This window comes from Hypoxylon trugodes (genome assembly GCF_022578975.1).
Source record: "Hypoxylon trugodes strain CBS 135444 unplaced genomic scaffold F4822scaffold_10, whole genome shotgun sequence".
In the NCBI taxonomy this organism is placed as follows: domain Eukaryota; kingdom Fungi; phylum Ascomycota; class Sordariomycetes; order Xylariales; family Hypoxylaceae; genus Hypoxylon; species Hypoxylon trugodes.
Genome location: NW_026250025.1, coordinates 153,296 through 175,802, shown reverse-complemented (window position 1 = coordinate 175,802; position 22,507 = coordinate 153,296). Strand labels below are relative to the sequence as shown.

The window sequence follows — 22,507 nt, the reverse complement described above, 5'->3', positions numbered from 1 at the left end:
AACTGACAAATACTCCGATTCTTGATTGACTCAACCATCCTCCCACCCTATTGACGCATCCCCTTCATGCAGAAAATCGGATTGATTGATTAGATTAGATCGACAAGTGAAATGTATCACTTAAGCCTTTTCCTTCATCTTTCATCGTAATATCTTAATCATTTAATAGGCTATCGTTATGGAAGAAACTCCCAATTCAAAGATCGACCGTCGCCGTCGAAGACCAGCTCTTTCATGTGTTAGCTGTAGAAGATCCAAAATTCGTTGTGATCGCAATTTACCTTGTGGCGCCTGTATTCGATCTAAACATAAGACATGTGTTTATGAGCCTCAAGGGCCGCCACTTTCCCGGCATTCGGATATATCTTCAGGCGGAGTCGGTCCCCATCACCCGACCGATGACCCATCCGGTATCGAGTCCGACACGACTCTATCCCCCGTTGTACAACATGGAGATGGCCCACATCCCGAGGATCATTCTAATGCTTCCTTGACCGGTTCGACACCAGTAGACTCAGCATCTTCTCATAGTCACGATCCATCTTTTGATGTCAGATCGTTATTAGATCGGATCAAAGATCTTGAGCGTCGCTTAGAAGAGTCTACAGATCATCGCCCGCGCAACCAGAATGTCGCACGACCTTCTACCACCAACGCCTCGGAAACGATGGCTACTTATCCAAGTTATCTCGCAGGAGAGTTACACACTATGAATAAGAGTGTCATGTCCAAGACGAGATACTTGGGTCAAAGTCATTGGATGAATCAAATCGGAAATGTATGCAATTTGCCTCACAGTTCTTTGCTAGTTCGTGGCATACATCTATATGTATTTAAGCAAATTACTTACACCTACTTAGTTCAAGTCTGTCCTAGAAGTATTCGACCAGCAGTATGGAAAGAAGACCGAACCGATAATGTATATCACCAAAGCCAAAGCGTTGGCTCGGACTGTAAAGGCCCGACGAACACCTGAACTGGGTTTCAAGTTCGGCACCAACATACCCCCACGAGAAACTGCAGATAAACTTGTCGACGCTTACCTGAGAACATTAGAAACCGTATTTCGAATAGTACATGTCCCTTCGTTCCGAAAGGAGTATGAGGATTACTGGTCTTCTCCCGATTCGGCCGAGCTTCCCTTCATTATCCAACTGCAACTCATCATGGCCATTGGCACTGCAATGTATGATGACCTTTTCAGCATGCGCAATACAGCTTCCCAATGGGTCTATGAGGCACAATGTTGGCTCATATCACCAGTTCCGAAGACGAGGTTGACGCTCGCTGGCTTACAGAATATGCTGCTCCTATGCTTGGCGCGGGAGGCAGCAGCTGTCAACCCTGACTTGGTTTGGATACCAATTGGACAATTAATGCGCACAGCTATCTTCATGGGCCTTCATAGAGACCCAAAGAAACTCCCAAAGATGAATCGTTTCCCTTCCGAAATGCGCCGCCGTCTGTGGAATACTATCCTCGAACTCGCGTTACAAACCAGTGTAGACTCTGGAGGACCACCCCTCATCTTCCTCGAACAATACGATACCGGAGCACCCGCCAATTGTGACGATGACCAACTGACGGATGACAGCGGACCGGCCGTTAATAACCCACGAGATAAGTTTACGGATATGTCCGTTGCGCTAGCCCTTCGTGGTAGTTTCTCGGCGCGCCTAGCCGTCGCACGCTTGCTCAACGAAATCAACTCTCAAAATACATATGACGACACCATTCGACTTCACGGCCAGCTTAGTAACGCGTACAAGTCGTTGTCGCAATACTTACAGCGATTCGCATTTACCGACAGACAGCCAACTTCATTCCAGCGACGTTTCTTAGACTTCCTAGTTCGTCGATATTTCATGGCATTACATCTTCCCTATTTCGGGCCAGCCATGACTGAACCAGCTTACGCTTTCTCGAGAAAGACAGTCGTTGAGATAGCTGCAAAGCTATATACGACTGTATTCCCATCAGCCGCCTTGAATCCTAGATCTCGAATCCAAGTTGGCGGACTAAGAGTAGCATCTCCTATTGAAGGGGATGACCTCACGCGAATTGCTACTTGTGGTGCGGGCTTCTTCCGTTCTATTCTTTCTCAAGTTTCAATGGCTATTGGCCTGGAGCTTCAAGTACAATTACAAGAGGATGATAGTCTAGGTCCACCAACTCCTCGAACCGATCTGCTTAATATTTTACGCGATTCTGCTTCTTGGATTCTTAGTCGCATTCATGTAGGGGAAACTGCTATCAAAGGCTTCATGTTTCATTCAGCATTGGTCGCACAAGCCGAAGGGTTAGTAAGCGGCCTAAAGGGACCAGACCTTGTTGAAGCTATGGTCGGTGCTGCTAGTGAATCCATACGCGAAGGCTTTGAAATACTCAAGCAACAAGTCGAGCCGAAGTCGAACGTAGCCAACGACATAAACGATGCGCAAACTGGATTCGATACTGTGATGACGATGGATGACGACTGGAGTTTCGATAGCACGGTTGGTTTCATTGATCATGCTTGATGTTCTCAGCTAACCTGTTTCTACAGATGCAAAGCGTGCTCTTCGACTTTACTAGTATCGAGTCCGTACTAGGAATAGGGTCGGCCTCTGATATGGCGACAGCCGACTTTTCACAATGGTAACAATGGGGATGATCGTCATCCATGCAGTGGATTATCCCCTTTTACAAAGGCCGTGCTCATGTTATACGTGCTTGGGTGAAGCCAAATCTCCTCTTAAGGTAGGTTTACTATGAGCAAGCCATCTTGTTTAACATTCAATTGACATGCCTAAGCGGAGTTAAGGAAATTATTGCGCGTACTTTACAGACGCGCCGAGGGTCTTGTCTCCTGTCTAGGTGACAGACTCACTTTGCGCAAACGAAAACTCATCTCAAGTCGTACAAACCCCACAAAATTCACTCTCCGCTCATTTATAAACCCCGGAATCCCTGCAGCTGTTACAATCTCACGCGTATTCAGGAGTCCATTATACAACAATTTTGTCATCGCATCGCGAGACTTCGCTTCGACAGAAGCCTGTGGCAGGTAGTTAGAGCAAGGTCCTGCGCCCATGTCGGATTATCGAGATGTGTTGTTAAAACTTATTCATATACCTCGTTTCCTTCTCAATTGTCGAAACGGTTTCCTAATGATGCAGCTTGTCTGAATATCCATTCATGTGCTGTAAGCTTTTCGCTTTCTTCCTCGGGAATTTGAGGAACGCCTTTTCCTTGGAGCCTCTCCATTGTACATTGGTCCTCCGGTCGGACGAAGTACACGACACTGTATCGCGGCCAACGCCCTTGTACTCCTGGAGAGGGGATCACGCGGTGGCGACCGGAGCAAAGCACGCTATTAGTAAACCTAACAGCAGCATCTCCTAGGTTAATTATAGCGCAACCTCTCTTCGGTTTGACCCATAACCATTCGCCTGGCACATCCGGCTCGTCAAGACCTATCTGCGCCTTCCTAGACGATTCTGACCAAACCTGAAGTCCGCCGAGCCAATTCATAAGAATAGTGATCCTACACAAGAGTACAAGGTCAACGAAAAGCATACAATGAGTGTTTGGTAGGGATGATGTATAACTTACGTCCCAAAGTCAGTGTGTGACGGCGTCTGGATTTCAGGTAGCTCTTCAGTCTCACGTGGTGGACCTCTTGTGATACGGATATGGTCACCAGAAGGTTCCTCAATTCTGTGGCGATTCGCGAACTCAGAGGGGTCGATACCGAGCTTTTCAGCAAGTATAGCCAGGATTGTCAAACCAACCGAATGCGCGCTCTTGATGTAATCAGCCAGGAGCGGTTTCGCGTCCAGAATCGCCGAAGGCCACGGTCGTCCCATTCGATCATTAGGAACGATCATATCATTCTTGCCGACGTTGAAAAATTCCGCCGTATCTCGAACGCCATTCTTGTCGGCTGCAGTTGCACCAGCTTGCTTGTAGCCGAACAATGTTTTGGCCATTTTATACTGCATCTTTTCTTCGAATGGCAACTTGAAGACGCGTTCACCCGTTAACGCCACTCGGCCGGCGCCATTTAGAATAGTCTCGCCAACTTCACATCCTTCTAGGGCGAGATAGAAGAAACCGCGACCGACACAAGCTTGGAAGACGCGATCTCGTTCTGCTGCATCTCCACCACTTAGTATCTTTGACAATGTGATGGTCTGTAGTTCTACTGTGGGGACATTGTCTGGAAAAGGGGGGTAAAGATCTGGGGTGAACTCGGTATAATCTTCTTCCTTGTGAGGCATGATTCCTAATTTAAAGTAAGATAGAGGACGGTATATTTTATTTATAGTAACCTAACTCACATTTTTAAGAAGGAAAATACAATACAATTATGAGGAATCGACGCCAGCTAAATACTAACGATGTAGCACCTGATGAGGAGTTGGGTCGGGAGTTGAATCGGTTGATGCGGGCAGTTGGAGGTTGAAGTATATATTTATATGGCTAGGTACCAACTACATGTAAGATAGGAACGTCGTACGCAGGGCCTTTCATGCTAACCTGCATCGTATGTCATATTGTATAGGAAATCGGAGAAGGTTACATACATACATTCCTACCGGATACCTAGGTAACTACCCGAGTAGCTCAATATTTAGGATAGGTTCGATATGTTGGTCAAGTCTTTCTGCAGCAAAACGTCACGCCGTCTATACCCGGTTCGCACTGCCGGTCAAGCTTCCCCGGCTTCTCCGCAATTATCCTTGACCATACGGCACTGTGACTCCACTTTCTTAGAATATATGCATACTATAGTGAAAGATAGTTGGGACAAAGAATCGGCATGTCAAAGAGTAGGCCAATTGTTGTATAACTAAGATAGGAGGGGTTTACAAGATCTCCATCCAATCCAATCAATGCGAAGGGAGGATGAATGTATCATAGATAATCTTCCGAATGGATGTGTAACCTTTCTTGCAATCAATCTATCGTTGCTGTTACTTATTAGCTGTAAATAACGTTACAACACCTAGAATCTAGATCTAAGCATTGATAAAGACCTTTCATATCGTATCGAGTTACCCCTTTTTCTCTGGTCTTGCCGCATATTATGCCCACCAAGGACTGTCCCACATAACCAACATGCCTTCGTCATACCAATTTTCATCAAGAGATTTTCTTGTTCATAGGGTTAGCTTTCCCCAAGCTCATCCCAACTTCTACCGAAACCTGTATCTTTTGTCTGCTAAGGTCTAGCAGATCTTGATCGAATTTGATTGCCCCTTTTTGAAAAGCCACAATGATGGATGACCCACCAAATTGAAAGTACCCAATCTCATCCCCCTTTTTGATTTCGGTACCCGGTTTCTGAAATTTCTCATTGATGCTGCGTTTATCTCGTATCAGCATTATAACTCCCACGCCCTCAAACTTATACCAGGATGAAAAGCAAAGACTCACCGCACAGTCCCAACATCCGTCGCTCCAATCGCCACAAACAACACATCACCAAAATGCCGCGTCTCAATAACAACACAACTCCTCGCATTCGACGTAAGGATATTAACATCGCTCTGCAACGCCACGGGATCAACTTGATAGTAATCCCCCGGCACACTGCGAAACATGCGCACCGTACCCGTGACTGGTGAATGGTAGCGATGGTAATCCTGCGGCGACAACCTAAAACTAGCGACCGCCGCATCGGTAAATCGCGCGCCGAGTTGGGTATCCATGACCAAGTTCGTCATCGTGAAGTCCCTGCCTTTAATCCACAGTTTCTTAGTCTCGCCTACCGATGCGTAAGTCACGACGCGCGAATCCGCGACTACGGTAGCGAGTGTGGGGTCCGAGGGGGATGTTGTGGGTCGTGAACCGGGGCGATGCGCGCGGATGAAGAAATCTTCGAATGTGGTGTAGGCTTCGATGTCGGAGGGGTGGAAGGACGACATATCGATATTGTATGTCTCGACGAACGATCGGATTTGCGCGTGTGAAGAGGGCGTGCTTTCGGCTTCACCTGCGCGGATGGATTTGTTGTGGATCCAGAGGCGCATTAGGTGTGTGGTGTCGATCCATGAGGTGAGTGGGTTGAAGAGTAGGAGGAGCTTGGCTTTTTTGAGGAGGGGTTGTTGTTCGCGGGTGAGGGTGCCGGTCTGGAGGTGGGAGGTTAGTGACTAGGGTTTGACAATGAATTGATAGGTGAGGGTAAGGTAAGGTGAGGTTTTGCTTGCCTTCCGGTCAAGTGTTTTCCACCCGTATGGCCCATTTGCGTACTACTCATCCTGCTAGTCAGCGTATATCTCGAGATCGAAGCGGCTGCCACTAGATGTTGGACTTACTAGTTGACATTTTCCTAATAGATAGTTTAGGAATGAATGTACGAAGCTAAGTAAGCTTGTCAAGAATTCGGGGAGCTCCATGCTGCCGTATTCTTGATCTCGAATCGTATAGATACCGTTGCGTTATTCTAAGACCACGGTATTCTCACATAGCTTAGTTTGGACGATAGATATTGTCTTGATTAGTTCGAGTATATGTCGATTTGTGTTCAAAATACTCGGATAACATGAACAGAGAACATCGCTTCAATTGTGAACAACCACAAACCACTGAGAATGCGCTCAGCGTTTGTATCTGAGGCTTTGATGACATCATCGTGACTTCAAAAGTGCATTGACTTTGCCTTCTGGATCTATCTATATAATTGAGGATTATGGGCATGGGGCAATAGGCTTCAATTCGATGAATTCCATCTCCTAAGTCACCATGAGCCTAGAAATACGTATGTAGGTAGCTTGAGTCTTCAATTGGCAACCAAGTACCTAAGTAGAAACCCAAGAAGAAAAAAGCAATGCTACCCGAGACAAAACATAGCCAACCATCACGTAATCAATATATTTACCGGAGCTCGGAGTATCTTCATCGGGGTGGCTGGGTCTTCATTTGCTTTTTCTCTACCATCGCTTTTCGGTGAGCGACAAAAAATCAACTTAAACCTCTATTTTATATCATACGACGCGTTTTGCTACGTCTAGTCCGTTCTTTTTGTTCCACTTTCTTTCCTACTTGACGTGAATTTCTCGTGTCTAAGCTTGCCAAGAACGTGTCGGCGTTAGTGTAGCTTGGACGTGGGTGATCATCGTGCCGAGTTTCTAACCTGATGTCCTAGTTTCCACGTGTTCCTTGTTGGTTTTAAGGAAGTCCTTGCGACTTAATCGTCGTGTTACCTCATTTTAATAAGAGTTTAGTCATTAGGTTATTCTTCTCTATTATAGTGAGAGTCAATTCCCTGGATTTTCGAAACGACCCGCTGATTTTCTCTCCGCGTCGAGATCCACAACGGAAAACTGTTTGAGGGGCAAAGTTGGAGAAAGATGGGGGTCATTTCCACTCCTCGGTCACTCATTTTCGGGATATCGTGACGGCATTGCGCATTCGAAGATAGAGTCGACTGGATACCTTGTTACCTAGGTCTATGTCTAGGTACTATGGCTCTTATTTTCATTTTAAAATAGAAAAGTATCCCAAGATGTGAAGGTCGAGGTACCATCACCACTTCGTTCAGTTATGTCTACCACGAAAACTAACGGGGACTTTTTAGGGCAGTCGGGGCCAAATTGGGGGACCGTACATAGCCGCTGTCCCCTGAAGAACGCGGTCTAGTTTACTGAACCAGGATTATTATAGTGCACGGCTCTCGCTCTGCTCTTGTAGCATGCCTCATGCAAAAAACCTTCTAGTTTTCTTTCTCGAACAAAACAAGTTCCCGGCCCTGAGAATCCGTTATTAATTCAATAAACTAGAGAATAGCTTTGTGGAGATCATGCACTCTTTTAGACCTCCCGGCTTGTTGGATGGGATTCCCGATTCTTTGGTTGGACCATTAAGATCAACCCAGTGCGGTATTTAGATCGGGACTCGGTCTTATTACGACATCTTTTTGCAGTATTTTTCGTCTTTAACATTGGTTGTTGATTTCAACCATCAGTTTAACCGGTCAGCTCTTACCTCGATGGATTCCGGCGGGCTGAGTCCCATGTTCTGATTTACTATTGACAATGTTCAAGTTGTATTTCCGAGTGCATCAACAACATTCTTCTTCCCCTATTAGGAAGACATCTAGGCGTTGTTTACCGACATCTCAACCTAGAATTCAAACTAAGTAGCAAACCATAGTAGCTTATAAGTCCGGCCCGGTATCGAGACGTTGGCTAGTTCAATTCTCCTCGATAGAACCCCCGACATCCCCATACCCCAAAATGCCAAGACACCGAAGAAGAGCCTCGTCTCCCCCAATATCATTCTTCGTCGCTATTCCTCTTACGCCCTTTTGCCCCGCATTATGGGGTTGTTGATGGATGAACGGAGATTGGGAGAGTGGCGAGTTAAGCTGCCCTCCCCTGTCTGTAAAAGCTTCTAGTTAAGCTTCTGCTGCTCACATGGTCATACTGTTCTGATGCCAGTGGTGTTACAAGGGCCGAGTCTTTACGAGACTGACCAGATAAAATCTTAATATCGCCCGAAGTTAATCTCGGCGATCGTTGTCTTTCCAGTACTCCTTCCCGGGTTATTCCTACATCTGTGTTAATAATCTTCTTATTTGAGTTTCCGTCGCGATAACCTCATAGCCAGCTCTCTCATTATTGGAATTGGAGGGCTGGAGGAATCGTCAATTAAACGGATAACTAGTAAGAATGTCCGACGAGATCACACGAGCCGAGCCGGCTCAACCTTCAACGGCGAAGCAAGATGTAGAAGCTATTGAACATACAGCAACACCCGCCGAGGCTACGACAAGCAGACTACCCGCCAGCTCAATGGATCCCGCGCATCGTGCTCGTGTAGAGAAGTCGCTGAAGCGCAAACTCGATGCACGATGTTCTCTTTTCGTTCTCATCTATATCCTCAATTATCTCGACCGTAATAACATCGCAAGCGCGCGACTTAAGGGACTTCAAACAGGTAAGCATTTGCTCTTATCCGCATGTAACCCCAGCTAGAAATAATGCTAACTTCGATCATACAGACTTAAATCTTGACGACGTATGCTTCCAACCCAGCCCCTACTTACATACCTATACTAACATACATAGACACAATATGCTACATGTCTGAGTATTCTATACGTCGGGTACATTCTAATGCAAGTGCCGTCGAACATGTTCATCAACCGAATCCAACGACCATCCATTTATATCGGTGTCGCTATGTTCCTTTGGGGTCTCATTTCGACACTTACCGGAAACACGAATAACTTCACCGACATGGTTGTAGTCCGATTCTTCCTCGGTTTTGTTGAAGCGGCTTTCCTACCAGGAGCGCTTTTGATCCAATCGAAGTGGTACACACGAAAGGAATTGACGACTAGGAACGCTATCCTATTCTGCGGTAACATCATCTCGAACGCCTTCTCGGCTCTAGTAGGAGCTGGTGTTTTGTCAAACATGCAAGGCGTCTTAGAGCATGCTGCCTGGAGATGGCTATTCTGGATTGAAGGGTCGATCACCATGGCCGTTGCAATCACTGCGGGTTTCGTCCTGCCGGATCTACCACACAATTCGCGTGGTTTCACCGCCGAAGAGCTCGAGGTTGCGCAATTGAGAATGATTGAGGATGTCGGTGAAGCCGATCTCGACGGAGAAGGTCAAGGAATATTTGATGGCTTGATAATGGCCGTTAAGGACATTAAGATTTACCTCATGATGCTCACCTTTACGGCGTATGTAGTTGGTCTGTCGTTTAACGCCTTTTTCGTAAGTATTTATCTGTCAAGATCTTTTACGGGATGCGTATTAACCATATTATAGCCAACACTTACTGGTACACTCGGATTCGACTATGTCCCGACACTGCTCATGAGCTCGCCGCCTTGGGTATTTTCGTGTATCGTTTCACTCATCAACGCTTGGCACGCAGATCGATGCCAGGAGAAGGTTTGTCACCTCTTTATTTCCCCAAACCTCTGAACCCAAGCTAACAATTGGCAGTTCTGGCATATCACTGGCCCCATAATCGGCGGTATCATCGGTTTTATCATCAGCATGTCAACATTAAATGTAGCAGCGCGATACGTAGCGCTATTCCTACAAGCCAGCGCATACGCCGGGTTCATCGTATTCTACTCATGGATCAGCTCCTCATTCCCGCGACCACCGGCCAAACGAGCTGTGGCGCTTGCCCTCGTCAACGCTTTCTCGCAACTGGGCAACGTGGCTGGTAGCTACGTGTGGAACCTTAAGGAGAACGGATACCGCAAGAGCTATGGTATTGTCACTGCTATGTTCGGAATCACTATCCTTGGATGCTGGGCGTTCCGTGCCATTCTAGCGGATCTCAATAAGAAGATCGAGAAGGGCGAGAATGCTTGGGATATTCAACCTGATGTTACGACGCGCACCGCTGAGATTGAGCATATGGACAGTCCCGATGAGGCGCTTAGGATGCAAAAAGGTTTCCGGTATTTGTTGTAAAGGAGGGAATGTTGGATGTGTATATATCGACCACACTGCTCAAAATTCTAGATACCCCTTGACTTTATGCAGATGTTAGAAGAAGTATAGAGAAATGAAATGACATGAAAGACATGCGCGGTATTCGTGATGATGGTTTGCTTGGGTCGATAAATCAGATACTGAATTGTGGATGTAAACACACCAATCTGGTACAACGAAATTATACGGATGGATCAAAAAAATATCTGATGATGAAGCTGGGACAGCTCTGTCCAAATCCGTTATATGCGACCGAATTTTCGTTGCTTAAGGGGGCAAGTGCAATCTGTAAACGTCATTACTACCCGGATGGCCGGTCGGGACGGCCGCCGATGGAATTTAACGGGGAAAGATGTCCTACCGGGTTCTCGGTAAAACAATTCGATAGCTCTTTCCTTCTTTTCATTTCAAGTCAATCCCGCTATACACCGAATTGACGGTGAATCTCAATCTTATGTTAAGCTGCGCTAGGACATAAAGGGACTATACTCACAATGGGTCGCACCGAACCTTCAGTTGGCAGGCAGCCTGCCGGTGTGCGTCGTGATATCCGCTCGAAACGGGCCAAGGCTACTGCTAATAAGACTATACCGATGGTATTAGCAGCACATCCGCGCGCCCGTCGTGGTGTCGAGGCTTCGGAACTCATTCTTGATCCGCCTCCCGCTTCTCGGCCTAAGGCAGCGCAACAGGGTCGCGCTCACAAAAACGAAGATCATAATGATCAAAAGAATGGAGAAGAGATACCGAGCTCTAAAAATCCAATCATCTCATTGCGCGTCGCGGATACATTGGAAGCAGCGTACTCGCTACTCCTCATCGGAACACCATCTTCAGAGCAACGCCGGGATCTGTCAAATACAGCGGCTAGGGTAGGTGTACTGAATATGGCTTCACCACTCTCACCAGGCGGTGGATTCTTCAACGGCGCACAGGGACAAGAGGAAGCCTCGCTATGCGCGCGCACGACATTACTACCCGCGCTGCGCGATGAATTCTACCGCCTGCCGGAGCTAGGTGTTGTGTATACGCCTGATGTAGTTGTATTCCGTGATGTGAATTGGGGTGGTAATACCTCTACAAAAAAGAAGAAAAGAAGGACAAGCTTAGACGAAGAAGATAATGAAAATGAGGCCGGTGAAGACGAAGAGCGGGGTGTGGGAGGGAAAGAAGAAGAAGCCCCCGTACTCCCGAAAACGGAACGTTGGTTCGTGGATGTTGTGTCGGCTGCTATGTTACGATTACCGGAAATTGATGTCGATGAGGGGACGGGTTGGGCGTCGTATGCTAATGCGAAGGATCGTGAATTGGCTGTGAGCAAGATGCGTGCTGTTATGCGTGTTTTCGCCGCTAAAGGTGTAAAAAGAGTTGTGCTAGGTGCTTGGGGTTGTGGTGCTTATGCTAATCCTGTTGGTGAGATTGCGAGGGCGTGGAGGAAGGTATTGCTTGGTGGGGATAAGGAGGGTGGGAAGAATGATCAGGAGAAAGGGAAGGGAAAGAAGAGTAAAAATGTAAAAGATTCGTGGGAGAATATTGAGCAGATTGTCTTTGCAATTAAAGATGCTGGTATGGCGAGGGCTTTCGCGGCGGCATTTGGTGAGGAGCTAGTGGGATTTGAGGAAGAGGGAAGCGATATAAGTGGCGACGAGGGTGATGGTATAGAAGACGCGAAAGTAAAGGAACTTCGCGATAAAATTCAAGAACTTGAGCTACGAATTGGCCAAGCAAGGACGCCGCAGCTAAGAGCAGGATTGGATGCCGTACTCGCCGGACTAAGAACTCAATTACCCGATCAAGGAGCTAGTTATGCCGAGAAGGACCATGACTCTGAAGATGCAGATCAGAGCAGTGAGAGTGAAGATGGAGAAGATAATGAGCGATCTAACAGGGAAGAGTCAGATGAAGCCGAAGACCGAAACGGGCATGATAATGAGAGATAAAGTTACCTAAATAAACGACCATATCCCGGATTTGATGTACAAATCTTGCATCATACGAACACCTACGCATGTTATAAAGTAGAATATATTGTCCCCATTATCCTCAAATGCTCATAGCTACATGAATCCGCATATCACATACGTACTCCCGCACCAGCTGCAAAGAAACAGGCTTCTAACCCAATACTAATTTTTGCAGGAATTTATTAGTACAAATTCATGTGGCATAATGCTACAATTGGATTTCATCCCATGTCTATAGACTAATCATGCCCTGACGCCCCTAGGTAACTTTTTCTCTTTCCATTTACAGAAGCAACTCTAGAGGGTTCTCAACTACCTTCTTGAACTCCTTAATCCATTCAGCACCGACCGCACCGTCTACTACCTTGTGGTCGAAGCTAGCCGTAACTGTGATTTGGTCATCCCATTCAACACTGGTGCCATCCTCACCAGCGGGAATAGCAACCTTCTTGGTGGTACCGACGGCTAGGATAGCGGCTTGCGGGGGGTTGATAACCGCGGTGAAGTTGTCGACAGCGGCGTTCATTCCCATGTTGGAGATAGAAATAGTACCACCTTGATATTCCTCGGGCTTCAACTTGTTATCACGAGCCTTCTTAGCGAGTTCCTTGACCTTGCTCGAGATAGATTCTAGACCACGAGCCTCAACACCGGTGACGATAGGAGTGATTAGACCGTTGGGGGTAGCAACAGCGACGGAAACATCGACGTTGTTGTATTGGCGGATTGCGTCACCCGTCCACGCTGAGTTAGCGGCGGGAACCTTCTTGGAAGCAACAGCAATGGCCTTTATAAAGAAGTCGTTCACAGATAGCTTGTACTTGCCCTCGGACGAGCTGTTTAGAGCTTGTCGGAGCTTTAGGAGCTTGGTAACGGAAAGCTGACTGGTGACGAAGAAGTGGGGGTTCTCTCTGACTGAATCCTGTAGACGTCTGGCGATGGTCTTGCGCATGTTAGATAGAGGGGTATCTTCGTAGGAGGTAGCAGAAGCAGCAGGACCGGCGGTTGTGCGGGCCTTCTTGACATCGTCCTCAGTAATCTTGCCGCCGGGGCCGGTACCCTTAAGGCTGGAGATGGCGACACCCTTCTCCCTAGCCAATCGCTTGGCAGCCGGAGTGGCGTTAGGTTCCCGGTCAAGAGCGGTCTCGAGCTTTCCTTCGTGCGAGTATTGTTCCGGTTCTGCTGCGGGTGTCGGGGCCGGAGCGGAACCGGCGTCGGATGGCGCGTCTGATTTCTTCTCTTCCTTACCCGACGACGCTGCGGCGTCACCTCCTGCATCGGAAATACTAAAGGATTCGAACGCGGAGACATCGGTGCCTTCTTCGACGAGGACAGCAATCGGCTGGAAACAAAATGTCAGCATTACGGAGTACGGAATGGGGAAAAGCGCAACAAATAAAAGTCACGCACATTTCCAACGGGCACATCTTTTTCACCAGCATCCTTAAGAATTTTGGCGATAACACCCTCTTCTTGAAATTCGAAGTCCATCTGAGCCTTATCCGTTTCGATCTCAACTAGGACATCACCGGGGGCGATGGTGTCTCCGGCCTTCTTTTGCCATGCGCCAATGTTGCCAGCCGTCATGGTGGGTGACAGCGCAGGCATCTTGACGACTGTGTGCGGTGGGAAGGAGGCATAGTATCTGGCGAGAGGAAGGAAACCCGATCTAAGAGAGGATGTTCGAAGAAGGCTTTGCCTTCTTAATACGGCGCCGAACATTTTTGGTATATGGGTAGAAAATAGCTCTCGCTCGGAGGAATAAAAAAAAAAGAGAAGCTATAGAATAAAAGACAAAGTCCGCCGGGCTAATTGGACAGATGGGAAGTAAAGGAAAGAGTGGAGAGGCCCAAAAATCGCAGAGTAGGTTGATCACCGGCACCTGCAATGAATTGACCGGGACCGATTGAATTGAGATGATGGGTATGAGAATTGTGAGAGTAAATGGCGGCGCGACAACGATGAGGTGAGGAAAGGGAAAAAAAAAGATTAGAGCGTCAAGAAAGTTGAGTTCCGATTGATTGGTGGCGGGTTATTTTCGTGGACTAGGGGTGATCCATCGCTCTTCCTCTTTCTCTGTTCTCTCTGTTTGGAGTACTTAATTCTATTACTTTTAACCCAGCAATTATGGAAGTACCTTACCTAGTACAGTTACATAAAAAAAGAGTCTTGCCCCAAAATTTTAGGGACGTTGGGAGAAGCTCCGCATCGCTAAAAAGCGCCCCAAGCCGCTATTGCTTACATCTACCATTTTATATTGGTAGGATGTACTTCCTACGGAGGTACTCAGCTCCGATATCTACGGTGGAAGAGTTGACAATACAATTTTAACCAAAAGACTTTGAGATTTCTTATACAATTTACTTCTTTGTTGCATTTATGTCAATGTCCAAGTTAGACCCGACGCCGTGCACCTTTCAATTCAGCATTGCTGGACCGATTTAAATAAATTATTTAAGTACGTGTACTCTTAAGAGTTACACAAATCCTCTCGGAATCCGTAGGAAGAATGGGTCCTCCCCAATGGATTCCGCTGTGCGATCCAGTTCTGATTGGTTCAATCTTGAACTAAGCTAGTAAAGCTTTAAGGTCTAGGTACTTAATAAATACTATTTTTATCGACCATAAGCAGTTTCTCATCTCCCGTGAAAGAGCTTCGTTACCATATAGCTGGGCCAAATGTCATGAACGATTCTCGAAGCATGACATTTTAAGAACATTGAATCATTTCTGATATACATTTGTATCAAGATGCATACTAATTGCTGAACAGTATTACGAAGAGTTTTAATTAAGCCGATGCGTACTCGGAAAGTCGATTTACGACAAGGGTTTGGAAATGAAAAAAAGGGTTGAGTAAGCTCTCGTCAGCTCAGTTAGAATCTTACAGGGGTTGATAAAATAGCTTTTTCCAAGAGATTCAATTCGATTATCATGATTGTGGCTAATGACACAATAAGATAAGGTCAACTTGTGGCGGTGATGTCTTAGGTGGGATGAACAATAAGCCCTGAAAATTGACGCGTCGGATCGGGGTCCCTTGATTTATCCGCCGTTACTCCATTAGTAACATTAGTAACGAAGTATTTCATCCCAACCCGCCGCTATTCAACCCCCCTGTCATACCTGTAACTGTAAGAACCTAAGAAGCCTAGCAGTGCCTTATTCCCTTGTTCCATCAATTAAATCTATAGTGGAGCAACCCTTTTTCGGGGAACGTTGCCAGCTTGGCCATACCAAACTTTCAAAAAATAAAGCTCCTATAAACTTTCAACCACCATACAACAACCGTCCAACGTTGGACATTTTGATTACTTTCGCGTCTTTTCTATTATCCCCTGGCGGCGTCGGGGGTTAGTTTGGACCCTTTGTCTGTACTCTCTGCGGCACGGCGACCGAACTACTACAGAACATCCAAGATTGCGAATGTTCAGATCCAAATAAAAAAGGACAGACTAACAGAAGAACACATACATACAATACCTATCTACCTAATTAACCCCCAAGCCACGATCGATCAGTCGCAACTCCAATCCAAACTCCCATTCACGATAACGATCCCTCCCCGAATGGCATCTATGCCTTCTCCTTAAGCTCGGCAAACCATGAGCTCCTTAGTCTTTCTGGTGTCCTCTCTTGAGGCCATCGCAGCCTCCAAGGAAGCGCAGAGGAATAAACAGCTTGCCGAACTGACCGAGAAGGCTCTCAAAGCCGTTAAAGAAGGTGGATCACAACAACCCGATCCCCAAGTCATTTTTGCGCCAATACAACTGGCCACCAAGACTGGAAGTAGCCAATTGATTAACACCGCTCTCGACTCCGTACAAAAACTTATATCTTCCTCCTATTTCTCTATAAACGTGACCGCAGGTGGTACAGAAGAAGATGGCTCCGAACAAGCCCCCATGATAGATCGTGCCATTGATACGATATGCGACTGTTTTCAAGGCGAGACCACACCTGTGGATGTTCAACGACATATCGTACAGGCACTTTTAGCTGCCGTATTGAATGACAAGATTGTTGTGCATGGAGCTGGGCTGCTAAAAGCCGTGCGCCAGGTCTACAATGTCTTTCTTCTTTCCAGAAGCGCCGAGAATCAACAAGCCGCTCAAGGAACTTTGACCCAGATGGTTGGTATGGTATTTGAACGGGTTAAGACAAGGTTGCATATGAAGGAAGCTCGTATGAACCTAGGGAAATTAAAACATAGCTCCAGCAACGTTACTTTCGATCAGTCAGAGTCTATCATAAACGGAAACGATGTTGCTACTGAAGAAGACGAAACACCCGACGAGACATCTTCCCAAACTACGCCCGAAATTGCACGTACCGAATCGACGACCGAAGTAGGGGGCAAGCTCACCCTAAAAGATCTTGAACATCGAAAGAGTTTCGATGATTCAAATTTGGGCGATGGCCCGACTATGATCACACAGTTGAAACCACCTAGGAAAACGGCGAGGCGAGTCTCTGAACAAACACAAAGTGATGCGACGGGTGATGTAGAAGACACTGCCGAAACCCTCGACGCCGAGGACGAGATCTATATTCGAGATGCTTACCTCGTTTTCCGATCATTCTGCAACTTATCAACCAAGGTCCTACCTCCCGACCAATTATACGATTACCGTGGCCAACACATGCGATCCAAGCTCATCTCTCTCCACCTCATCCGCACCCTCCTGAACAACCACATGCTCGTCTTCACTTCGCCCTTATGTACTATTACCAACACCAAAAGCAATGAGGCGACTAGCTTCCTTCAAGCGATTAAATTCTATCTATGTCTTAGCATTACTAGGAATGGGGCTAGTTCAGTTGATAAAGTATTCGAGGTGTGCTGTGAGATATTCTGGTTGATGTTCAAATTCATGCGAGCACCCTTCAAGGTACGACAGTTTTCGTTATTATATAGCACCCTCGACTTTTCTAACACCCCGGTTACAGAAAGAGATAGAAGTTTTTCTAAACGAGATATACTTGGCGCTCCTAGCTAGGCGAACAGCACCACCCTCGCAGAAACTATACTTCATCAACATTCTAACTAGGTTTTGCGGCGATCCTCGTGGACTTGTGGAAACATATCTCAACTACGATTGCGACTCACATGTCGATAACATTTTCCAGACCGTCATAGAAGACCTGTCAAAACTTGCCATCAATCCTGTGTCCGTCACGGCGGCCCAGGAGCAACTATACGAGGAAAGGAATTCGAATCCACATAGCGGTTCGGATTGGCAATTGAAGGGAATGTTGCCACCGCCATTGAATTTGAGAGATATTGTACCCCCTAGCGAACCTGAGCCCGAGATACCCCGCGAGTATGTGATTAAGAGAACAGCTTTGGACTCACTTGTCGAGGCTTTGCGATCGCTTGTTAATTGGTCTGTTGTTGGACGTCCAGATGTCAACGGTGCATCGCGTGATACCGACACCAGGGCTTCAGTAGAAGACATCCGAGAATCGATCGATCCTTCAGTTGCCGATAGCAGTTCTCGACTCGAGACACCTCTACCTCCATCTACACCCGTTGTTGATGATCCAGCTCAACTGGAAAAGGAGAAGGCTCGCAAGACGGCTTTAGCCAATGCTATCCGCCAATTCAACTTCAAGCCAAAGAAGGGAATCAAACTCCTTATCCAGGAAGGATTCGTTCCTAGCGATAAGCCTGAAGATATAGCCAAGTTCCTGATATCGGATGATCGACTCGATAAGGCACAAATTGGTGAATATCTCGGCGAAGGTGAACCAAAGAATATCGAAATTATGCATGCTTTTGTCGACACTATGGACTTCACCAGGAGGCGTTTCGTCGATGCGCTACGACAATTTTTGCAGTCGTTCCGTCTCCCTGGTGAAGCTCAGAAAATCGATCGTTTCATGTTGAAGTTTGCGAATCGTTATGTAATGGGCAATCCGAATGCTTTTGCTAATGCGGATACGGCCTATGTTCTAGCATATTCAGTCATTCTATTAAACACAGATCTACACAGCAGCAAGATTGCTAGACGTATGACTAAGGAAGATTTCATTAAGAACAATAGGGGTATCAACGATAATGCCAATTTACCAGACGAATATCTTATTGGCATTTATGACGAGATCGCTGGCAATGAAATTGTTCTCAAGAGCGAGCGTGAAGCTGCAGCTGCCACAGGCAACTTGCCTGCACAATCTTCGGGGTTTGCCGCCGGACTTGGGCAAGCTTTGTCAAATGTCGGAAGAGATCTACAGCGAGAAGCATATGTACAACAATCCGAGGAAATATCGCTCCGTTCTGAACAGCTTTTCAAGAATCTATTCAAGAACCAACGAAAAAATGCTGCGAAAGCCGGTATCAAATTCATTCCCGCGACATCTTTTAGGCATGTTGGCCCTATGTTCGACGTAACTTGGATGTCATTCTTCTCCGCCTTCTCAAACCAAATGCAAAAGGCACAAAACCTGGAAGTCAACAAGCTATGCCTAGAAGGAATGAAACAGGCCATAAAAATCGCCTGCCTTTTCGATCTATCAACGCCAAGGGAAGCATTCATGTCCGCCCTAAAGAACACCACCAACTTGAACAACCCGCAACAAATACTCGCCAAAAATGTCGAGGCCTTACGTGTCATTCTAGAATTAGGTCAAACAGAAGGGAATTATTTAAAAGAGTCATGGAAGGATATCCTCATGTGTATCAGTCAACTCGATCGATTACAGCTCATCACCGGCGGGGTTGATGAAGGTGCTATACCCGACGTATCAAAAGCCCGCTTTATGCCACCCGAGAGGACAAATACCAGCGAGTCACGCAAATCCACCGCTTCTACACGGCGGCGGCAAAGATCCAATCCAGGTGCTAGAGGCTTCTCTATGGAAATTGCCCTTGAAAGTAGATCCGACGAAGTCATAAAGAGTGTGGACCGAATTTTCAGCAATACAGCGAACCTAAATGGCGAGGCTATCGTCCACTTCGCGAAAGCCTTGACGGAAGTAAGTTGGGATGAGATCAAAGTCTCGGGTTCTAACGATTCGCCGCGCACCTATAGTTTGCAGAAGATTGTCGAGATCAGTTACTACAATATGACCCGTGTCCGTTTTGAGTGGACCAACATATGGGTAGTACTCGGCGAACATTTCAACAAAGTAGGATGTCATAATAACACGGCCATCGTGTATTTCGCGCTCGATTCTTTAAGGCAATTGTCAATGCGCTTCATGGAGATTGAGGAACTTCCCGGTTTCAAATTCCAAAAGGACTTCTTGAAACCCTTTGAGCATGTCATCGCCAACTCAAGCAATTTGACAGTCAAAGATATGGCTTTACGATGCCTAATCCAAATGATTCAGGCTCGAGGGGAGAATATCCGATCTGGTTGGAGGACCATGTTTGGCGTCTTTACCGTTGCCGCACGGGATCCCAATGAGACCATTGTGAATCTGGCATACGAGAACGTCACTCTAGTCTACAAGACGCGTTTTGGCGTAGTCATTTCTCAAGGTGCATTTACGGATTTAATTGTCTGTCTAACTGAATTCTCGAAAAACATCAAATTCCAGAAGAAGAGTTTGCAAGCAATGGAAACACTCAAGTCCATCATACCTAAGATGCTCAAGACACCAGAATGCCCACTATCGCAAAAATCGAACTCGACGCCGGCCGCAGATGCAAATGCGTTGAAGTCCCCCGATGCTCTGTCTAGACAACAGACCGGTACTTCAATCGAAGAGGGTTTCTGGTTCCCAGTCCTGTTCGCATTCCACGATGTATTAATGACAGGGGAAGACTTGGAAGTCCGGTCCAACGCTTTGAATTATTTCTTTGAAGCGCTACTTAGATACGGTGGCGATTTTCCCTCAGACTTCTGGGATATTCTATGGCGACAACAATTATACCCCATTTTCATGGTCCTACGATCAAGACCAGAAATGTCCAACGCTCTTAACCACGAGGAACTGTCCGTGTGGCTTTCTACCACCATGATCCAAGCCCTTCGCAACATGATTATTCTCTTTACGCATTATTTCGACGCTCTCGAATACATGCTGGACCGTTTCCTCGAACTGCTAGCGCTGTGCATATGTCAAGAGAATGACACGATAGCAAGGATAGGTAGTAACTGTTTGCAGCAGTTAATATTACAAAACGTAACGAAGTTTACCCACGGCCACTGGGCCCAGGTCGTTGGAGCATTTTGTGAACTATTCGAGAGGACAACAGCTTACCAGCTATTTTCGGCTGCTACCATCAACGCGCCAGCTGCGCTATCCCCGCCACCCAACGGTCTAGGATTCGAAGTCCCTCTCACGCCTACAAGTGACACAAGCCCAGATGAGAAGTCTCTAAAGATCAACGGGACGGACAGGGGCAGTATCTCATCGGGAATAGAGTCCGCTTCAGGCGTCGCTACTCAAATTCCTACGGAAGACACCGCGCACTCAACAAATGGCGCCAATTTCACTCGCCTAGAAGACTACAAACCTGCTTCTTCCCTTCAGCAACAACCCGTAGTGGTGACGGCAGCGCGACGGCGATTCTTCAATCGTATTATCTCCCGTTGTGTCCTACAACTTCTCATGATCGAAACTGTGAATGAGCTTTTTTCGAACGATGCAGTCTATGCGCAGATTCCTTCCACAGAACTGCTACGATTGATGGCACTATTGAAGAAATCATTCCTTTTTGCTAGACGATTCAACGAGGATAAGGACCTACGTATGCGCCTATGGCGAGAAGGGTTCATGAAACAACCACCCAACCTTCTCAAGCAGGAAAGTGGTTCCGCGGCGACATACATCCAAATTCTCTTCCGAATGTTCGCGGATACGTCGCCATCGCGTGCAGAGAGTCGGCCCGAGGTTGAGAAGGCTCTAGTTCCTCTCTGTAAGGATGTGATCAAAGGTTACCTCGCACTCGAGGAGGAATCGCAGCAAAGGAATATAGTGGCATGGCGACCAGTTGTGGTGGATGTTCTGGAGGGATACTCTACCTGGCCCGAAAAGGAGTTTGGCGAGCATATACCCTCGTTCTACCCCCTAGTCGTCGAGTTGTTGGGCAAGGAACTTAGCTCCGACTTGAGAAGCGCCTTGCTCGCTGTTCTAAGAAAAGTTGGCGAGGTCGGATTAGGCATTGAGGGTCTACCCAGTGCTCGACGCGAGAGCGTTACTAGTGTTAATCTTAGCACGGAGATGCCGAATGCGGAGTTAGAAGTAGGTGAAGTCGGAATGGGTGGTATGAAGGCGTGAAATAGCTAGCCGATCGATCCTATTACGACGCTAGATCCTATTATCCTGCAGTTCATATACTATATATTCAAAACACGACAGAGGCGAAGCCAGCATGAGCCTTGATTTGCTATAAAGGGGTATTGGAACAAAAATGGAAACGACTAATAGACACTTCCAGTGTCACAAGTCACATTTGGTGTTAGGTTTGGGAGGGGAGGGATCATCCATTACCTGTTAGCAAGCTGTTGTCATTGCTGTTGTTATTTGTTGTGTATGGTACACTTTTGTTTCTTGGTGTATCACCTTATGTATGCCCGCCCGCACGTCCGTACGTGCTTGAGCAGTGGGTCATACTGTACAATTGAATCATCATTTCGCTTGCAAGGGACGACGTCCAAGAGAATACTAGACGGTGACATGTTATTGGGTATATCGAGTCCTAGCTGGGGACCGCCCTGGGTGTTGTTTAGATTTGCCAAGTCCTTCTTCACACCCGTGTACGTATGGACAGCAGCCCTGGTCTCGTGTCTATAGGCCTGTAGATCCTATTTAGATCGTACGGTGGGCTATCTAAGTAAGTATCTATCTTGAACGGAGTGACTTGACGTCGCAGCGAGTTTGTCAAACAAGCTTTCCGTCTCCCAAGGTCTCGTTTCGTCTTATCTTGTTCATTCGCGTAAGCTAGGATCCGCTCTGGTTAAGGAAGCTAGTTGGATGGCTAGCTAGCCTCATGGTCTTCGTTCTCGGGAATGGGACGTCTATCTCATGTCTCATGTCTAGTCTACCGATTGGTTACCATCGATGGTGGATTTCTCTTCATAGCCATCCCCGTCAACTTGGCTCGAGACTACCTATATATACCTGGACCTAACTAAC

General features: G+C 46.8%; 7 protein-coding genes across 7 annotated transcripts; 4 read left to right on the top strand and 3 right to left on the bottom strand.

Annotated features, from left to right (window-relative positions):
• The first annotated feature begins 31 nt into the window (after positions 1–31).
• F4822DRAFT_50573 (uncharacterized protein) lies at positions 32–2,699 on the top strand. The gene is made up of 3 exons (XM_051463585.1): positions 32–808; positions 861–2,495; positions 2,546–2,699. The coding sequence occupies exons 1-3, from the start codon at positions 179–181 to the stop codon at positions 2,639–2,641; spliced, it is 2,361 nt and encodes a 786-aa protein (XP_051309544.1). The 5' UTR covers positions 32–178; the 3' UTR covers positions 2,642–2,699.
• Positions 2,700–2,744: 45 nt separating this feature from the next.
• On the bottom strand, positions 2,745–4,474 carry F4822DRAFT_50799 (putative oxidoreductase). The gene is made up of 3 exons (XM_051463587.1): positions 4,323–4,474; positions 3,595–4,267; positions 2,745–3,526 (listed from the first exon to the last, which is right to left on the bottom strand). Exons 2-3 carry the CDS (start codon positions 4,260–4,262, stop codon positions 3,127–3,129), a joined length of 1,068 nt encoding a protein of 355 aa, XP_051309543.1. The 5' UTR covers positions 4,263–4,267; positions 4,323–4,474; the 3' UTR covers positions 2,745–3,126.
• Positions 4,475–4,927: 453 nt separating this feature from the next.
• On the bottom strand, positions 4,928–6,916 carry F4822DRAFT_50697 (putative phosphatidylserine decarboxylase). The gene is made up of 4 exons (XM_051463586.1): positions 6,303–6,916; positions 6,195–6,236; positions 5,422–6,116; positions 4,928–5,347 (listed from the first exon to the last, which is right to left on the bottom strand). The coding sequence occupies exons 1-4, from the start codon at positions 6,381–6,383 to the stop codon at positions 5,128–5,130; spliced, it is 1,038 nt and encodes a 345-aa protein (XP_051309542.1). The 5' UTR covers positions 6,384–6,916; the 3' UTR covers positions 4,928–5,127.
• A 1,741-nt stretch (positions 6,917–8,657) lies between these two features.
• On the top strand, positions 8,658–10,433 carry F4822DRAFT_433707 (MFS general substrate transporter; the record flags this gene model as incomplete). The annotated part of the gene is made up of 5 exons (XM_051461878.1): positions 8,658–8,925; positions 8,990–9,006; positions 9,057–9,716; positions 9,771–9,896; positions 9,951–10,433. 5 exons carry the CDS (start codon positions 8,658–8,660, stop codon positions 10,431–10,433), a joined length of 1,554 nt encoding a protein of 517 aa, XP_051309541.1.
• Positions 10,434–10,691: 258 nt separating this feature from the next.
• Positions 10,692–12,548, top strand: F4822DRAFT_50486 (uncharacterized protein). Its single transcript, XM_051463583.1, has one exon. The coding sequence runs from the start codon at positions 10,949–10,951 to the stop codon at positions 12,392–12,394; it is 1,446 nt and encodes a 481-aa protein (XP_051309540.1). The 5' UTR covers positions 10,692–10,948; the 3' UTR covers positions 12,395–12,548.
• Positions 12,548–14,686, bottom strand: F4822DRAFT_50491 (Dihydrolipoyllysine-residue acetyltransferase). The gene is made up of 2 exons (XM_051463584.1): positions 13,829–14,686; positions 12,548–13,760 (listed from the first exon to the last, which is right to left on the bottom strand). Exons 1-2 carry the CDS (start codon positions 14,138–14,140, stop codon positions 12,702–12,704), a joined length of 1,371 nt encoding a protein of 456 aa, XP_051309539.1. The 5' UTR covers positions 14,141–14,686; the 3' UTR covers positions 12,548–12,701.
• Positions 14,687–15,900: 1,214 nt separating this feature from the next.
• On the top strand, positions 15,901–21,777 carry F4822DRAFT_50475 (Sec7-domain-containing protein). The gene is made up of 2 exons (XM_051463582.1): positions 15,901–17,310; positions 17,369–21,777. Exons 1-2 carry the CDS (start codon positions 16,024–16,026, stop codon positions 21,647–21,649), a joined length of 5,568 nt encoding a protein of 1,855 aa, XP_051309538.1. The 5' UTR covers positions 15,901–16,023; the 3' UTR covers positions 21,650–21,777.
• Positions 21,778–22,507: the final 730 nt, after the last annotated feature.